This window comes from Notothenia rossii, assembly GCF_949606895.1.
Source record: "Notothenia rossii genome assembly, chromosome: 5".
Classification (NCBI taxonomy): domain Eukaryota; kingdom Metazoa; phylum Chordata; class Actinopteri; order Perciformes; family Nototheniidae; genus Notothenia; species Notothenia rossii.
In genome coordinates this window covers 30637259-30654015 of record NC_136903.1, presented here as the reverse complement: position 1 = coordinate 30654015, position 16757 = coordinate 30637259, and the positions used below count along the sequence as shown (strand labels likewise).

Below are 16757 nucleotides of genomic sequence, written 5' to 3'. Positions count from 1 at the left end.
TTGCCCTCCTGCTCATTACAATCTTATGGCTTCATCCTGAATATTATCGTCTTTTGAAACAAATGAGATGAAGACATATATGAGTATTTCTTTCATCATCATTCTCCTAATAGAATCTGTGGCTTTGCCTAACCCCTCTGTGCCGCATGGCCATTAATGAAAAAAAGTTATTTTTCAGAATTTACATTTATTATGTGGGCTAATCACCGCTGGCTGTAGGCAGTGTGGGAAATGTGATTAGTGTGTGAGTTCTAATTAAGTCTGTGAAGCCTCACACACTGGCAGACAGGCTCGGGGAGCTGCACGCTTAGATACACACACAGATGTAGGGAGGAACACACACACAGAAATACAGGCAATAATTGTACAAGCATGCAGAAATAATGGAATTCACATGCACTTCCACTGAAACACACACGTGGGATCTACTGTAAAGCATGATGGTGCAAGAGTTAAACAATCTGCAATTTCTCTCCCCTCCCTTTTTTTTCACAAACACACACACACACACACACACACACACACACACACACACACACACACACACACACACACACACACACACACACACACACACACACACACACGAGTCTGTCCACTGCAGTGCCCCAAACGTCCTATCACATTCACATCAAGCTTGAAAGAGAGAGAGAGAGAGAGAGAGAGAGAGAGAGAGAGAGAAATAGAAGCTGACTCAGATGGATGCTGCGCCCCTAGCGGTGGAGCAGCGGTGTTGCAGCTCCTGCGCCGGGGTTAAAAAGCGGCGGGCGGCGCACTGGGGCCACAGTGTGGGGTGTGTTTGAGCAAGAGACACAGAAAAGTTAGTTGCGGATTTTCTCTGGCGTCTGACCTGCAGCAGCATCCGTCGAAAGCATCATGGCAAACAAAGCACAGCAGCCTCCTCACCTGCACCTGGCCGAGGTCACCGCGTCCCAGTTCATCGACATTTGGAAACATTTCGATGCTGACGGTAGGACACTTTTTTCCCATTTTCCAAAAGTTATCCAGAACTAACAAAAAAGGTTCTATGAATTATATATTAATGCTGTAAAATGCTGCAGACTGAATGAAGGTTAATACAAAATGAAAATAAAGGGTGATGCATGGGGAAAAGATTAAATGCATCCTCCAACAATAATGTAAAACCGTTATCAAGCTTAGAAAAAACATTCATTATTAATTGGTTGGGGTTGTGGCGTATTAAAGCGACAATTTAAGAGATCTGAAAGATAAAAAACAGTTTTCGAGGACATTTTGGATGAGACAATAGTAATAAGGTAATAAAAGCTCAATTATCCCTATTTTATGAATGCTATAGTTTCTTAAAATAGTGATAATATAATTAGTCCCTTACGCAATAGAGGAATAAAGTAGCCAAAAACGTTTAATATTGTAGATTATCTAATATAAGACACTTTTCTCATTAATAAATCCAAATATTGCAAGCCTTTAAAAAGTTCAACGTCTTTCAAATGAATTAGTGATGCGGACCACTCCCGAAACCACGTGGTATTCGTTTATTTCATTTTTGTATTGAAATGTTAATGCATCATTTTAAATTAAAAGTATCTTTAAAAGGTTGATACAAAATGTTTTTTAAATACTATATGTTTTACAGTAGGCTATATTATATGAGCCTCTCTCTTTCTTTCTTTCTTTCTTTCTCTCAATCAATTTTTATGACCATTCAGAAAAGTCCTCTCATGGTGCATGAAGTACACCTTGACATTGTAATTTCCAACGATAATGGAACTTGATTTAAACTCCCAATTGACGTGTTATTTTGCAATCACCTCATTATTTATCTATGGTCTCTTCTTCTACAATTATTGACAGTTCGGATGTTACCTATAATTGGCTCTGCCTGATGCTTCTTTCAATGATATTCATTTCACATTCACTTGCTTATTTAAATGTCATCAATAAGTGCATTCAGGTATTGATGCAGTGGAAGTCAAATGGATTTATGTGGTGTGATATCTGTCAACATGAAATTGTCCCGTGTAATAATTTATTCAGCGACTCCCCCCTCCTCCCCTCACTCACACTCCCTGTTCCCTCCACAGTGTTAATCTTGATCACTGTCTTTCATTTTTGCATCGATCCTGCTTTTCCCCGTACAGATTTGTCAGCTCAGTCTTTGTATCGCACTCTGCAAATATCTCTGCTTGCAGTGTGACAGATAAGACAAGTGTTGTCAGGCTGCTGCCATGAAAGACTCAAGTCTAATCATGGAAGTCTCTATTCTGTGGATTATGGGCATTTTGTGAACACATAAAAGTGCTGATTAAAAAGCAAAAGTCGTCAGGGATCAAAATGAAAAGGAGACCAAGTTTGGTTTCTTTTAAAGGGTTGATAGTCCGACTCGGACATATATACTGATTATTATGTATAGATGTTTGAAATACACCTGCAAACAATACAAGATTTGGTCCTATTTGTTTTACACACACACTCCTGGGAATTCATTGTTAACGCTATGTGTTTTTGAAGCCTGCACACATGCTGAAGTGTATTCCACAGAGAAATCAAGCTCAGCAGCTGAGCCAATGTGCAGACAAAGTTGTCATAACTGATATAGTATTTACTCTTTGGGCCTCCTCAGAACGTCAAGATGAGATGAGTCCTATACCCCCCAGGTGTCCTACTGCTGAGCCACTTTACATATCGTGCTTTGCAATGTGCCACTTTGCAAATCAAATACAACTAGTGTGCATCTACAGATTTGGCTAGAGTGTTTGATTTCTGCTCTCATCACTGGGAGTGTCTCCTTGCCTTGCCGAAAGAAAGGAGAGCTAATTTGTTTGCTCAGATTGAGTAAACATCTCTTGAGTTGCAGATAGAAATACACAAGAGGCGATGTACCCAGAGATGATGAAACCACATATTCCCCTTGGCTCAGGATCAAATCTCATCTGGATTGCAGCTCCTCCGCTCTGCGTCCTTCTCATCTTTCTCTGCTGTCTCTGGCAGGCCTTCACAATTCAATCGCTTCAAAGCCCAAAAAAAAGGAATCAACTCCTTTTGCTAATTATAGAGCATTTGCTGTTAATTATTTTTGTTAACCTGCATATGGAAATTCGGAACTCGAGGCTCTTCCTGGATTTACCCATCTGTGATTTCACCACGAAACATTTGAATAGACAGGGCTGCACTCTCCTTTAAAAGGCAAATGCACTTTGTTTAGACTTTAAATATGCTCTTAGTTGGCACAGGTGCCCACTTTGAAAGTTTTCCTGTTTTGGGGTTGAGTTTTAGAATCAGAAACAGAGGAGTGAAGCAGCTTTACCAGCGCCTCCTGGGAGTATAGTGACGCAGTATACGAAAGAGTGTGTGTTTTAGCCAAAAAGTGGTTTAGTGAGCCTTTTATCTCGCTAGCTGGTGCAAGCTTTTAAGTGCCTGTGCTGGGAGACCAAAGTATATAAAGCAAGTTGGTGGGAGCGCCCTCATTACGACATATAAAACAGGTTATTTGACATTTAAATTGAATGATCTGGAAGTGAGTTGGCGTAAAATGTATCTGCATAGCTTCATTGATATTCAGTAAGGGTTCGCTTGATGGATTAAAGACAGTTTACTCAATATGGGCACACTGTAATCAGGCTGCAGTACATATAACATTAGATAGAGCAAAACCGTGATGCGCCTCAGACGCTGAATAAAACAGAAAGGGCTAATCCTACATCTGAAATAGCACTGTACAAACAGATGTTCCCTTAATGACGGGGTGTATGAATCTAATGCCATATTTATTGACGGTACGACAGTGCTCCGGCATAATCTATTCATACATCTATTTTTATTGTCATCTCATGCCATTCACTCTGTAGTTAATCACATCTTACTCTTAATTATCAAGCAGGCTATTTCTTTCCAGAGTGCTAAATGTCAACAAGACCCACAGGAGGGAAGCTCGATAGCAGCAAGGCATTTTATTGTCCCACTTATTGAAACAGCAGTGCTTCTATTCATGAGTTTTGATAACATCACAAAGGAATGCATGCATGCCCACACTCACACACACACAAACATTTGCACGGATAGAGCAAAGACGCTAAGATGTTTACTGGATAGGGAGAGGGAGTTAGATAGAAGATGACAGAAAAGAGACAGTGAGAGGAGAGGAATTGGATGGCATAATAATCTTTGTTGATGTTTAATGAGGCAGCTCTGCCTTCCAGGGTTTTATTGAAGCAGCTAGTCACATCGTTTGGAGCCATCTGTCCAGCCATTCAGCATGCTTGTTGATAGAATATTGGCACGGCTTCATAGACTACCTGGGTGATGCGGGCGTACTCATTTGTCCTTCGAATAGGTACTGTCAGGGTGACAGAACAGCAGGAGGAAGGATGAAATATGATAACAATTTATTGTCCCGAAGCTAAATTTATCATGACAGAGTCCCTAAAAAGGTGATGGACATCATTCTCTGATAAGCACCATTTGATAAAAGGGAAAGTCTGTCAAAAATGATTGACAGCATGGTAAAGCAAGGTTATGACATTTTCTCAGTTAAGTTCCAGTTGTTCATGATGTAGTATACCCACTTTCTAAATGATCAGGAATACATAGTGGTAGGCAACACTGTTTTCCACATCGAATTGTGGCATTTGCCAAAACTCCCCGCTGAAGGCAGGATTGATCTCCATGGAATAAAAGAAGCTGTCTATGGATCATCGCCTTCAAAATCCTGGATAAACAGTTTTCTATATATAGCTTCTCCTTGCATACAGCCTTGTAAACAAAGTATTTTAGGAGTGATCAGTTTGCTTTGTGTCAGTCAATAGTCTATTCCATTGAGCCAAATAGAAGATAGTTACTGGTAAAGGGCTCATGTTTGAATCATTACCGGGGCAAAACCATGCCATGCTTGAATCCATTTGATACTGTGACCACATCTGCCCATTTGTGGTTTGTTGTGACGACCCAATTATGTTCTGTCTGTGTTCTAGGTAATGGCTACATCGAGGGGAAGGAGCTGGAAAACTTCTTCAGGGAGTTGGAGACGGCCCGGAGAGGTTCAGGGGTGGTGAGTTCAATGACTAAAGATTAAAGATACACAAACTGACAATCAGGTTTCTCTTGTATTGAGTACAATTGTTTTCCAGGACCCTACAAACCCCATATTCAGAGAGAAGATGAAGGAGTTCATGCAGAAGTTCGACAAGAACAAAGATGGACGAATTGAGATGTCAGAGGTAAGGCCGTGCTTCTTGAGTTGTGCTTGGAAATTCAGTCTTTTCTATAGATTGACATTGACAAATAGGATTTCTTGAGGATGAAAAGTTTGATACAGGCCTCCTTTATATAGCTGGCTAGTTTAGCTTAGCATAAACACTGGAATAAAAGAGAAACATTTCATTTGTCTGCCTTCTATGGAGGGTGAGAAAAAGACAGCTTAGATAAATCCCAGAGCCTGAGGAATACAGTACAAGCGAGAGGCAGAAGCTTGGTCCATACTCTGATCGATTGTATGAATACAGTCTTTATAATAGTCTCAATGGAATGTCAGTTTAGGATATTGCTTTCCCTCGATTTGACCATTTTAGTTGAGTGATTACAAAGAGATGCGAGAAGGAGTGCTTGGAAAATATCAATAGTCCTCTCGCTGCACGGAAAATCTGTAAATAATTTTTTCAGTTCAGCTGTTGGAGTGAAAATCAGGTGCAAAGCCTTTCCCTGAGTCAAAAATATTGTTTAGAAAATATTCTAATCCAGGCATAGCCCAGCTTCTGAGGTTATGGCTCTCTATTATTAATGTCCGTGTTGCCATTTTGAGACTCTCCATCACTTCTCTCGCATCAAATCAACCACCATCTTGTTCTCGCCATTCCCCTTTTCCTGTCATTCTCTCCCTAGCTGGCCCAGATTCTCCCAACTGAAGAGAACTTCCTGCTCTGCTTCAGACAGTTTGTCAGCTCCAGTGCTGAGTTCATGGCGGTAAGAGTTTCTAAGTGTCTGTGGATGGTCTAGGTCTAGGATATATTGTTTTCTGCAAAGCTGCTGTCCCCTACCCTGCTGTCTGCTTCTTGCACACTAAGGATTGCCATTAGTCAGGACACACGCGCTTAAACCAACCATACATTATCGCCCAGAGTCAGTCAACCAAGGAGACAGCCTGCATGTTCTTATTCCTGCCTACCAGCTAATTTCAGGGATTAATTCCCCATGAACGATGAAGGTATGCTAATGAGTGAAATAAACTGGAGTAGTCTGGAGAAAAAAAACCTAGATTCTCTGCCTTCAATGCACATGGTTGACCATTTCTGCTTGTTTAGATTTAGCAGTTGAATTACACATTGGCAATGACACCCGATAGTCCATCATTAGCATTGACTGTAGCATCCGAGAACAAATAAAGGCTAATATGTGACAAGTGAGCCAGCAAAAGTCCTAAAAAAGACAGCTGCAGAGTACATTTCTTTAGTATACTTTACGTGATACTACTGAATAAAACATATGCAAATCTACAGTAACTTTTTACAAAAACATCAGGCACTTTGCTGTACTTTTAAGTCAATTTTACAGAGGCTAGTCAGGAACGTGCAACAAGCATACATTAACCTGATGTCCAAATTAGCCTTAGCACTGGAAACTAGCTGTGTAAAACATTCTCCACAAGCATAATCTAATGAAAAAATATCTGCATATGAATGCAGAATCCATCGGCAAAGAGACAATATTTTGATAGCGGCTTTCTGGTTTCCGTTTCTAGTCCGAAAAATATTGAACAATCATGTTAGAGCCGGCTTTGGCTAGCTAGATTTAGTTTAAGATTAGCGTGTGTGTTGCTAACCGAACTGTAAACAATGACTGGCACAAGGATAATGGCCCATATATCTGCTAGCTGATTAAGAACTACCAAAATATCGCTCGCTGCTAACTGCTATCAAGTATATAGCTGATTGGTTCTGAAAGTATAACTTCTAGGTCTGTCAATGTCTGATATGTAACCTATAACACTGTCACAGTGAGCAGGGCACCTAAATCTTTTGAGCTCGTAAGATAACGAGAGATATGAAAACACATAAAGTATATCGTATAATAATGTGGGCCTATAAGAGCAGTTGTGTGTTTAAGAAACCAGTTATATTTAAAAAGTTTAATGTACAGTATAAAAAGGTTTAGTGCCACTGCCTTCAGCAGAGCAAGATGTGTGTTGAAAGGTACTTGAAAAAGGAAATAATTTATTCCACAAAATACCTTTGGAAGATAAGAAAATGCCAGATTTCATGTTAGATCTGCTGCAATGAAAGAAAGGAGCCAATTAGAAAGCAATTACATGCTGGGAAAAAGGCTCTCCTGGTCCCCCTGTGTCATATCGTAAAGGAATAATGAAACGAGAGAAGCTGGATGAGCGAATGAGAAGGTGTGGAGGGAGAAGGATAAAAAGGGCAAGCGGGAGAAAGCAGGAACAGAGAGGGTGTAAATGAAATGTCGATGGGAAGTTGAGAGCCAGAGTCTGAGAGCATAAAACAAGAGGAGGATTAATCAGTCTTTGTGGAAGGGTGCAGCAAGGAGGATGTGGGCAGAGAGGGTTTTAAAGGGTTAGAATGAGGAAGCAGAGCCTTCTATTTCTAGAGTCATATATAATGGATAACACCACTGTAGCTCCTCTTTGCGGAGTAGAAGGGGAGGAGGAAGAAAGGGGGAAGCCCATCCATCTTTGATAAGGAGCCCTTCTTCGGACAGGGACAGCTGCGAGATTAAAACATTCATTAAAATGACTTTCTCTCCCTCATTTATCTGACTCTGTCTCTACTCTGTATGCAGGAGAATGGGATTGTATTGAAGAGTGTGTGATTACATTGATGGGCCAGGCTTTTGTGGTTTTCCCCACTGGAGCGATCTCTGCACCAGAGAAAGATCAAACTCTTAGCGCAGTTAAAGAGAAAGCTGGGGTTCAATCAGAGAGGATTTATCTAGTGGTGTGGGGTGGGGGGGTGCTGGACATGTAAATCACTCTGGAGAAGAGTGGCATTGTGCTGAAATGGCTTTCAATCCAATATTTCTTTGTTGATTTCTTGTAGGCATGGCGGCGATATGATACAGACCGCAGTGGCTACATTGAAGCAAATGAATTGAAGGTATGTTGTTATATGTCATTTACTATGATATGCAGTTTTGGGTTTTTTACATAATAGCGATAATTAGGAAACTATATTTTCATTTAAATTACCATTCAACTAATATTGCACATACTATTTAATTATAAAACACCCTATTTTTTTATCTGCTTAATTGATCATACTTATTCTTTTTCTTTATGTCTTTTTTTCTTTCTTTTTTCCCCATGAATATACAATCACATTCAAATGCTCACGACAAGGACAATAACCCCAACCTTAAAAACTAAAAAACCTATACCCTACCCTTGCCTAAATACTATAATAATCAGATAGTAAATAGTTGTATATAAATATACTGTAATAGTCGTTACCTGGATGTGCTTCCCATGACTGTAGTTCATTTTTAGTGGAAAGACAAAATATCTTAAGTATACACATCTTTCATCTCCTCGATGATATATTGTCATGCTTCAATAAAAAGTAAGGAGACGATGAGAAAAAATAATCCTCAATGTTTTACGGTGTCATGATCATTAACTTCTCTATTATCATACTAATGCTCTAGTCTGCATGCTGAAAGGAATAGTTATGTGAAATAGTAGTTAAGGAGTACTTTTTCTTGCCAAAACTTAAACAACCGCTCTGATGTCCGTATGCTAAATATAAAGCCAGAGCTAGAAGATAATTAGCTTAGCTTAGCATCAAGAATAGAAGCAGGGGATATGCGCTATGCCTACCAATACGACTTCAGGATAAACCTGTGCTGAAATATTATCCAGTACAAAACTTCCTGTAAATGTACAACTTGTCATTGTAACACTTTTTTGTGTTAATAAGTACAATTTGGAGCTGGAAATTGTTATCTCTTGACAGAGCCAGGCCTGCTGGTCCCCCTGTTTTCAGTCTTTGTGCTAAAGAAGCTAATGCTAGGGCTAATTGTTTGTCTGCACTAGCTTTACATTTAGTGTACAGACCTGAAAATGGTATCAATATGCTCAGATAATGCCTAGAAAGAACGCTAATAAGTGTATGTTTTGAAGAAATTATATTTTAAGGCCTTTTAACAATGTATAAAAGTGATCGGACTTTAAAGAAAATGCTAAATTAAGATAAGAAACATATTGCTTTAGATGGGCTCGGGAAAGGTTAGTTGTTTGCATTGTTAAGGCCATCAAATTATATGTTAGCTTAATACTTCCACTGATCATCAACATCTCAAAATGTTCATTGCTGAGTTTTAGTGTGATTCCCCCTTTATTTTTAAAAACATGTGAGCACTTGGGTCAGTAAAGCCAGGCAGCAGCTTTGACAGAGGAGAGTTAAGTGGCTGCTCCACAGGAAATCCTCCAATGACCATGAGTGTTTTTTTCAGGTGAGGATTCAGATGCAAAAACATTTTTAGATTTCACAAATGTTATACACTTCAGCGCCTCTAGGGAAAAGGCTTGTTATATCAAGGAAAGTGCTCCAAACTGGGGAGTCGAACATTATGGGGTCAGTGATTACGCTTCATGTACTGTACAGATTAGGCTGCTTTTGTGACTATGGGATCACATTTCTTCCAGCTGACCAGGTGCAGATGAGTTGCTCAGGTGTGGCCGTTTGAAAGCTTTGGAAAAATGCAGATGAGATCCCAGGCAGCAGACTAACGTCTTGATTGTGAGCGGATGTGGAAAATATTTGGAATATATCGACTCAAGTTTAACTAGCCTTTAAGAATGTTAAGAATACTTAATTATTGCACTACATTTACTGCACAAAATAGCTTAAGTGACATAGCTGATTAGGTTTTAACATACAAAGACCATTGATATCATCATTGTTTTCTGTTTTCATCCTTTTAATTTTTCCTCTACGATATATTTTTGTATTTGAACACTTCTTATGTATTTATTTCCCACAGATGTTCCTTTACTTTCTACATAAATTAACTCAATTGAATTTGAAAGCATTTAAATTAATCTACTAAATAAACTTTGATGATTTAAATTAAAGGCAGCTCTTGCTTTGCTTTTTTATTTTTTCAGTGGTAAAAACCGAGGACCCTATGTGTGATATTTCTGCATGTTATTTCACATTTATTTTGCATCTTTTTGTGTCTATGTCCTCAGGGCTTTCTGTCAGACCTGCTGGAGAAGGCTAACAGACACTATGATGACCAGAAGCTCCAGGAGTACACACAGACCATAGTAAGATTCACAGACACACACACACACACACACACACACACACACACACACACACACACACACACACACACACACACACACACACACACACACACACACACACACACACACACACACACACACACACACACACACACACACACACACACACACACACACACACACACACACAAACACACACACACACATATGCAAAATGAGGAGTGCCAGATGCACAATATAATTAGACAGTTTCCAGAATTCTGTTAGTGTTAACTTAATGCTCAGAATAAGGAACACAGAGGTTACACTTAATTGATTTTGACCAACAATACACGCATTTCTAAAAGACAGATGGTCAGTTTAATGTTTTAATTAGATTTGTGTCATGACTCAAAGATTGTGTTCCCTGCCACAAGAAGACAGCGTACCACACTGTAGTAAAAAACTTCCACTCTTAGCTTGCTGTCAGTAACAAAAAAATAATTAAAATTACATATATATATTTTATATATAGATAAAACACAAATAAGTGACTGACTTCAGGTTATCTGCTTTTACTTCTTTTTCTTTTAACTGGATATGTTTAATGTCCAACTGGCCTGGGGGACCTCAGAGGCCTATATGTTGGTGGCAGCAGCGCTGTGCAGCCGAGTGGTCGTGACCCATCATGTCCTGCAGGTTGTGTGTTTACAGCGCAGATGTGCTAACATCTGCATCTTCTTGAAGCCCCAGAGCAGACCTGACCTAATTTTCTGAAGCTTTACTTCAAGACACTTTTAGATAAACTTATTCATTATTGTTTCTTCATTCCTTTAATGCACATTTACATACCACGGATGGTAAACACTATCATTATGAGTGATACAGCAAGACAAAAGAGATTTGCTTTTCAAATTACTTTATAATGTATTTTCTCCCAGATTACATTTGGTATCTTTATCAGGAAGAATGCTGTCAGTGTCCCATGTTAAAACAAAGGTTTATTTTGACCTATTTTAAGCTTAGTTGCGCTTAGTTTCTTTCCATAACATAACCAAGTAGTTGGGTTGCATGTTTGTTTTGTTTTGTTATAATTTACAATGTAACCAATGTTTGAAACTGCTACAGAGAAAATCAGTTTCCTAGTATTTCCCAAGAGTTCAATTGTTGAACTTTTTGTTTTATTTCAGATGAATGTAAAATAGCAAATATATCACAATGTCTGCAGAATTAGAAACCAACTTCTAGCTTTTCTATAATTTTATGTTGAAGAAATTGTCATTTGGAAACCCTCTTGTATTATTTTCTTTCTTACAATTATTTAAAAGAAAATCACTATCAACTGCATTGGTGAAATGGGTGAAGCCTGTTTTTTTCGCGGTCCCTTTACCTGCATTCTGTTAAACATCTAGCACTATGCAGAAGTTAAAAGTTGCAAATGTATAATAAAGGTAGAAACTTTATGGCTGTCCATTCTGTTTCTCAGTGAATTACATGTATGGGACCTTTATCTTTACAGCACATAGCTATAAAAAAACGTTCTTTCAGTACCTCTCATCTGTCCCTTCCTGTCTCTATTCTGTTTCCACTTTGTAGCTCAGGATGTTTGATCTGAATGGAGATGGCAAGTTGGGCCTGTCAGAGATGGCAAGGTAATGTGCAATTTGACTCTGTTCACTATATAAAAGATGAAACACATTGCCTTCTGATGTTCATTCACCATCGATTTGAATAATTTAACGAACTATCGTTTCCGCTAATGAAGTCCTTCTCTCATACAGGCTCCTCCCTGTTCAGGAGAATTTCTTGCTCAGCTTCCAGGTAGGAAATAAACACAGTACACAAAGAAATTATCGAGCAAAAACGAAATGGCTAAATTTCACACAATGTCTGTAACTGATATACTTACTATGGTGAAGTATTTTTTTTTTGTATATATATAAATGATTGAAGATTGATGAAAGTGTTGTGTTACTCTTACTACTGCTATTTAGCAATGTGTAGATTGTTAATCAAAAACATACCTTGTTTTAACAGGGTGTCAAGTTGAACACTGAGCAGTTCAATGCCATCTTCACATTCTATGACAAGGTACCTGACATTTCATTTAAGGGGGAAAAAAATATGGAAAATATTGTTTTACTGTAAATTTAACAAAACTATGTTGACATACCGGTTTTCATGGTCAACGTAGACTTTTTTTGTAAAGCTAACCAAGTAAGCTAACAGGAAATTTGGCCAGTAGCTTGCTATATATTTTCGCTGTAATAAAACAATATAATAGGGTGTGTTAATAAAAAGGGTACAAATGTAATTTAGCTTAAAAAGAGATGGGACATGTAGGGTTTTGTCTGGATAAGTATGCAGTTGTGCCTGAAAACTAATATGCTAACATGGTAAATGACTCGGAGTCTATACTGTATATTAACACTGTAAAATTACAATATCATACAATACTACATTTAAGTTAATCGGCTACATATATCATTTTGCTGCGGCCAGTGGGAGAGGTAGGCGTTTGGGTACAAAAGTAGTCCTATACTGTATCTGAAGGCTAACATGCTACATTTGTGAGGATTATGGGAATGCACAGTTTTTTTACACTGTAAAATACCAACAAATTGAATTGCAGGGCTATAAAAGTAGTCTAGACTTGTGAGTCAGGTTGTCAAAATCATACATATGCAAATTCATTGTTTCCTGCCTCTGGTGCTTCCCAACTGGGGAAATGAGTTAGGCACACCTGTCCGTTTGTAAACAGCTCTGGGTGGTTGAGCGGTAGTTAATGGCCACTTTTCCCACATTAACCGCAGATCGGTGGGAAGGGACTACAGGGAGCGATCTTTTACAACAGACAGGAACAGAGCAGAGCAGAGTTACAGGGGAGGGTTGCAAATCTACTAAAACATTTTTATTTTGTATGATATGTTGTGAGATTTTGACACACTGAGGGACAAACAATATACAGTAGTTTGGTAGCTATTAAAAGGACGACTTAATTTTAAACCACTTAGCTCGATGTGGCGCAGCATCAGTGCTTTAGCTAGCTCGTTTGCTAGGTCAGTTCTTACACTAATGCTTCTGTATACTGTCATAGTGATTGATAAAACAACACTTGAAAATGTTAAAAATAAATCTCTCGAATGCTGTCTTAAATATTCATTGTGTGTAGCAAAAATGCAGAATAAAACAATTTTTACTGGACCAAATGTACTAGAAAAAACCCACCATGGATTCTACGAATGCTCGTTTTTTGAGTTGAAAGAAACCAGGCTTCATCCGTTTTTGTAAAGTTTCTCAACCACACCCTTTTTCCATCTGCCAATGAGAGCCATGCAAATGTCCATTAAGTCAGTGCGCTAAAAATACCCTTTTAAAAAAAAAAGACTGGTATTCCTAAGGTCAATTATGAACATGTAAGCTCAACATTACTATATGTAATTGTTCATTCCTGTCACTGTATTGACTTCAGTTAATAGGGCAGTCCTTTATAGCAGTGGGTGGTTGGTTGCGTGCATGTCCCTGTCAGTGTCTCGGGTGGAGTGATGGCAAGTACTCTCTCTAGCTCACTTGCAGAGAACATAGTTGAATATTCAATTATGGATGAGCCACTGCAGTCCATTCATGTAGACTATCTCTGCGAATAAAGCACTACCATTTATGGATGTAATTAGTTTCATCATTTTGTTATGAGCTCAGACCCTGCAGCTGAAACACAGAGAGCTGAGAGAATGGGCAGTGTGTAGCCGGTCAGCTGAACGCTAACAAGTCTTGTAATTCTCTGAAATAAAAAAGAGGGCACGCAACTCAGAAAGACCAGATGATACCTGATGTTGCTCCGCTTTCACACAACTCTGCAGAGTTGCCGGTGTTGAAATAAATACAATTCACACTTTATTCCCAAGATCTGGCAAAGTCAGTTTAGCTGTAAACATCAAAGAGCTTTTCCCAAAGTAAAGCTCTGAAGTCATCTTGAGATGCAGCCAAGATGAACAGAACACGGTTTTGTTTTTCTTGCCAAGGAAACATTTCCAACAGTTTGGACTTATTTTTTGGCCATAAACTAAACACTACTGTGAGACATAAGTCATGAATTAGCATATTGACTTTACAGCTAACCCCCTTTACAGAGTTGAGAATGGGAAGTCCTTTTAAATCATAATTCATGAATGGCCATTTGGCTGGTGCATTGATGATGTTTGCCATAAAATATTGAATGACGTCGAGAAACAGAGCAGGGCACTAAATCTAGCTGGTGCACGCTGTTTAGGAAAGAATGCAGAATGTTTTGATGAAAACTAGAAAAATCTGGTTGAAAACAACTACTTTTTTACTTGACTTACATACCAAAGCTAATGCTTAACCAGATTGCTAAATCCTTACATCACAATTGTGAGTTCTGCCAATTAACTGAAATGTTTTTAATGTATCTGTGGATGTATTTGGTGGATACACATTATTTTTTATTTTAAAAGCCTCCTCTTAAGCCTTTAAGCATTTTTACAAACACTAAACATAGTTCATCTGGTCCTTGTACATAGATGTATGTTATAATGCTAATGGTACTTTGACGTCCATATTAATGATAATAATAACGATACATTTAATTTTGATTGCGTTTATCCTGGTGCTCAAAGACGCTTTACATAACATCTAATATTAGATTAAACAAACGTAATGTTTGGAGATGAAAATAATATGTTCTGCATGTTTCTTATACATTCTTTCAGGATGGCAATGGCTACATTGATGAGCAGGAGTTGGATGCCCTGCTACGAGACCTTTACCAGAAAAACAAGAAGGTGAGATGGGGGCTTAGATCAATGTTCACATGTATTCTTTATTCCAGCACATACTGTGTGCATCTTCTACTGCTTGTAATCTTCCATCTTTTGACTTGTGGCACCTGAAACCATTCCGCAAAGATCATCATGGTGTTCTCAGCTGTTGACCTCCCAGTGCACTCGGTGTACTGTTACATGTAACAGAAGAGAGGATAACAAAACAGAAACAAAAACATCTCATTAAAACTCCATTATATGAGATTATGGTAGAGTGACAATAATAGAAGTAGTAAACATGACCAAGCTGCTTTTGACGAATTGACTGCTCTGGCTCTTAGTGGTGCAAAATCTTCAATCAACAGCTTTATTGATGCCACCAAATTGTATTGACTGCATTCAGGAAATGTATATTGGTGAAACCAAAGGCACAATGGTATGATGAATTCATGAACTTTAACGGAAATGTAAACGTAAATGTTGTTAGCATGGAGTGAAATCGAGTGATTTTTTTGGTAACTTCTCCTTTATGTAATAGATGACAGGGGTTGGTTAGACATGCAGGAAATCAGATCAAACAAGATGCATTTTGTTGTTGTTATAGTCAAATCAACAATTGATTTAATAAAAGAAAAAAAAGACTTCAGATTGGTAAATATGCCCATTATCAGCATATATTTCCTGCTTTTGTCCAATACCCGAAAGCTTAGGTTTAGCAAAAATATAATTTAGCTCCAATATCACTATACCGCCTCCACAGTTTTATTGTCTATTTGTTAACCCCCTTTCTGTCATTTAGGATGTGGATGCTAAGAGCCTGGCGGGCTACAAGCAGAGCATCATGAGCCTGTCTGACGGAGGAAAGCTCTACCGTGGCGAGCTGGAAATTGTCCTCTGCAAGGAGCCCACTGTGTGATTCTTCCTCCTGTCTTGTTGTGTATAATTTTCTCTGCCCTGCCCTGCGCCGCTCCCTCGAGGCCACTCCCACATCCAGCTGCCTGGCAACATATACCAGGTTCATATGCCAGACACACTCGCCTCCTCGAGACCCCTAATTTTACAAAACCAGAAGGAATAAGTGCACTGTCTGCACGCTACAGTTCTTTAAACCCTCATTCTTCTGCCACCTGACCTTCCTGACCATGAGCTGTCTGAAACTTCTAGAAAAGCTTTTCACCTCTCAACTCCTCCCCATGTCCCTTTCCATTTCTGACTTCATGAACATCCCTGCAATCTATGCTGTGCCTGACTTGCATCTCCTGACCAAAAGTCCAAACCCATTTTTGACCTGAACCTTGACCCCGGCTCCATTCCCTCGCTCTTTAAACTTTGCATTAGATACAGTATATAGTCAAACAAAACAGCAGAGAGGCTCTGTTTGAATTCATCTTATTTATAGTTATGATGGAACTGGTATGGATTCATCCTCCTTTGTTTGTCCTGAAGCCCTCTTGTTCCATTGACATGATGTGATTTTCATTTTCAATGTTTGTTTTTGGCTGATACTGTCAATTGAAAATATTAATAAAATGTCTTAAGATAAAATCAGTTGTGATATTGTATGATTATGATTTTGAGAGAAACTACCAGCGTTGGTTATACCTTAATGGATATGATTATCTTCTGGACTTCACTTCGTTTTAAACATGTGGTTAACATTGTAAATTGAAATAAAACAAAAGAACACAAAACATACATGGTTAAATTTAGTAAAACATGATGGTTTGACTAAAAATACTAAAGTCCCGACTTTTGGC

General features: G+C 38.7%; 1 protein-coding gene across 1 annotated transcript; it reads left to right on the top strand.

Moving 5' to 3' along the window:
- The first annotated feature begins 769 nt into the window (after positions 1-769).
- On the top strand, positions 770-16557 carry calb2a (calbindin 2a). The gene is made up of 11 exons (XM_079685370.1): positions 770-970; positions 4953-5029; positions 5109-5198; positions 5860-5940; positions 8031-8087; positions 10181-10258; positions 11816-11871; positions 12001-12040; positions 12257-12310; positions 14950-15021; positions 15800-16557. Exons 1-11 carry the CDS (start codon positions 877-879, stop codon positions 15914-15916), a joined length of 816 nt encoding a protein of 271 aa, XP_079541496.1. The 5' UTR covers positions 770-876; the 3' UTR covers positions 15917-16557.
- Positions 16558-16757: the final 200 nt, after the last annotated feature.

Bases quoted from the DNA above. Each gene is read 5' to 3' on its own strand.
- calb2a (XM_079685370.1), top strand. From the start codon at position 877: ATGGCAAACAAAGCACAGCAGCCTCCTCACCTGCACCTGGCCGAGGTC. The intron at 971-4,952 runs GTAGGACACTTT...TCTGTGTTCTAG, and splicing joins GAAACATTTCGATGCTGACG to GTAATGGCTACATCGAGGGG. The intron at 10,259-11,815 runs GTAAGATTCACA...TCCACTTTGTAG, and splicing joins AGGAGTACACACAGACCATA to CTCAGGATGTTTGATCTGAA.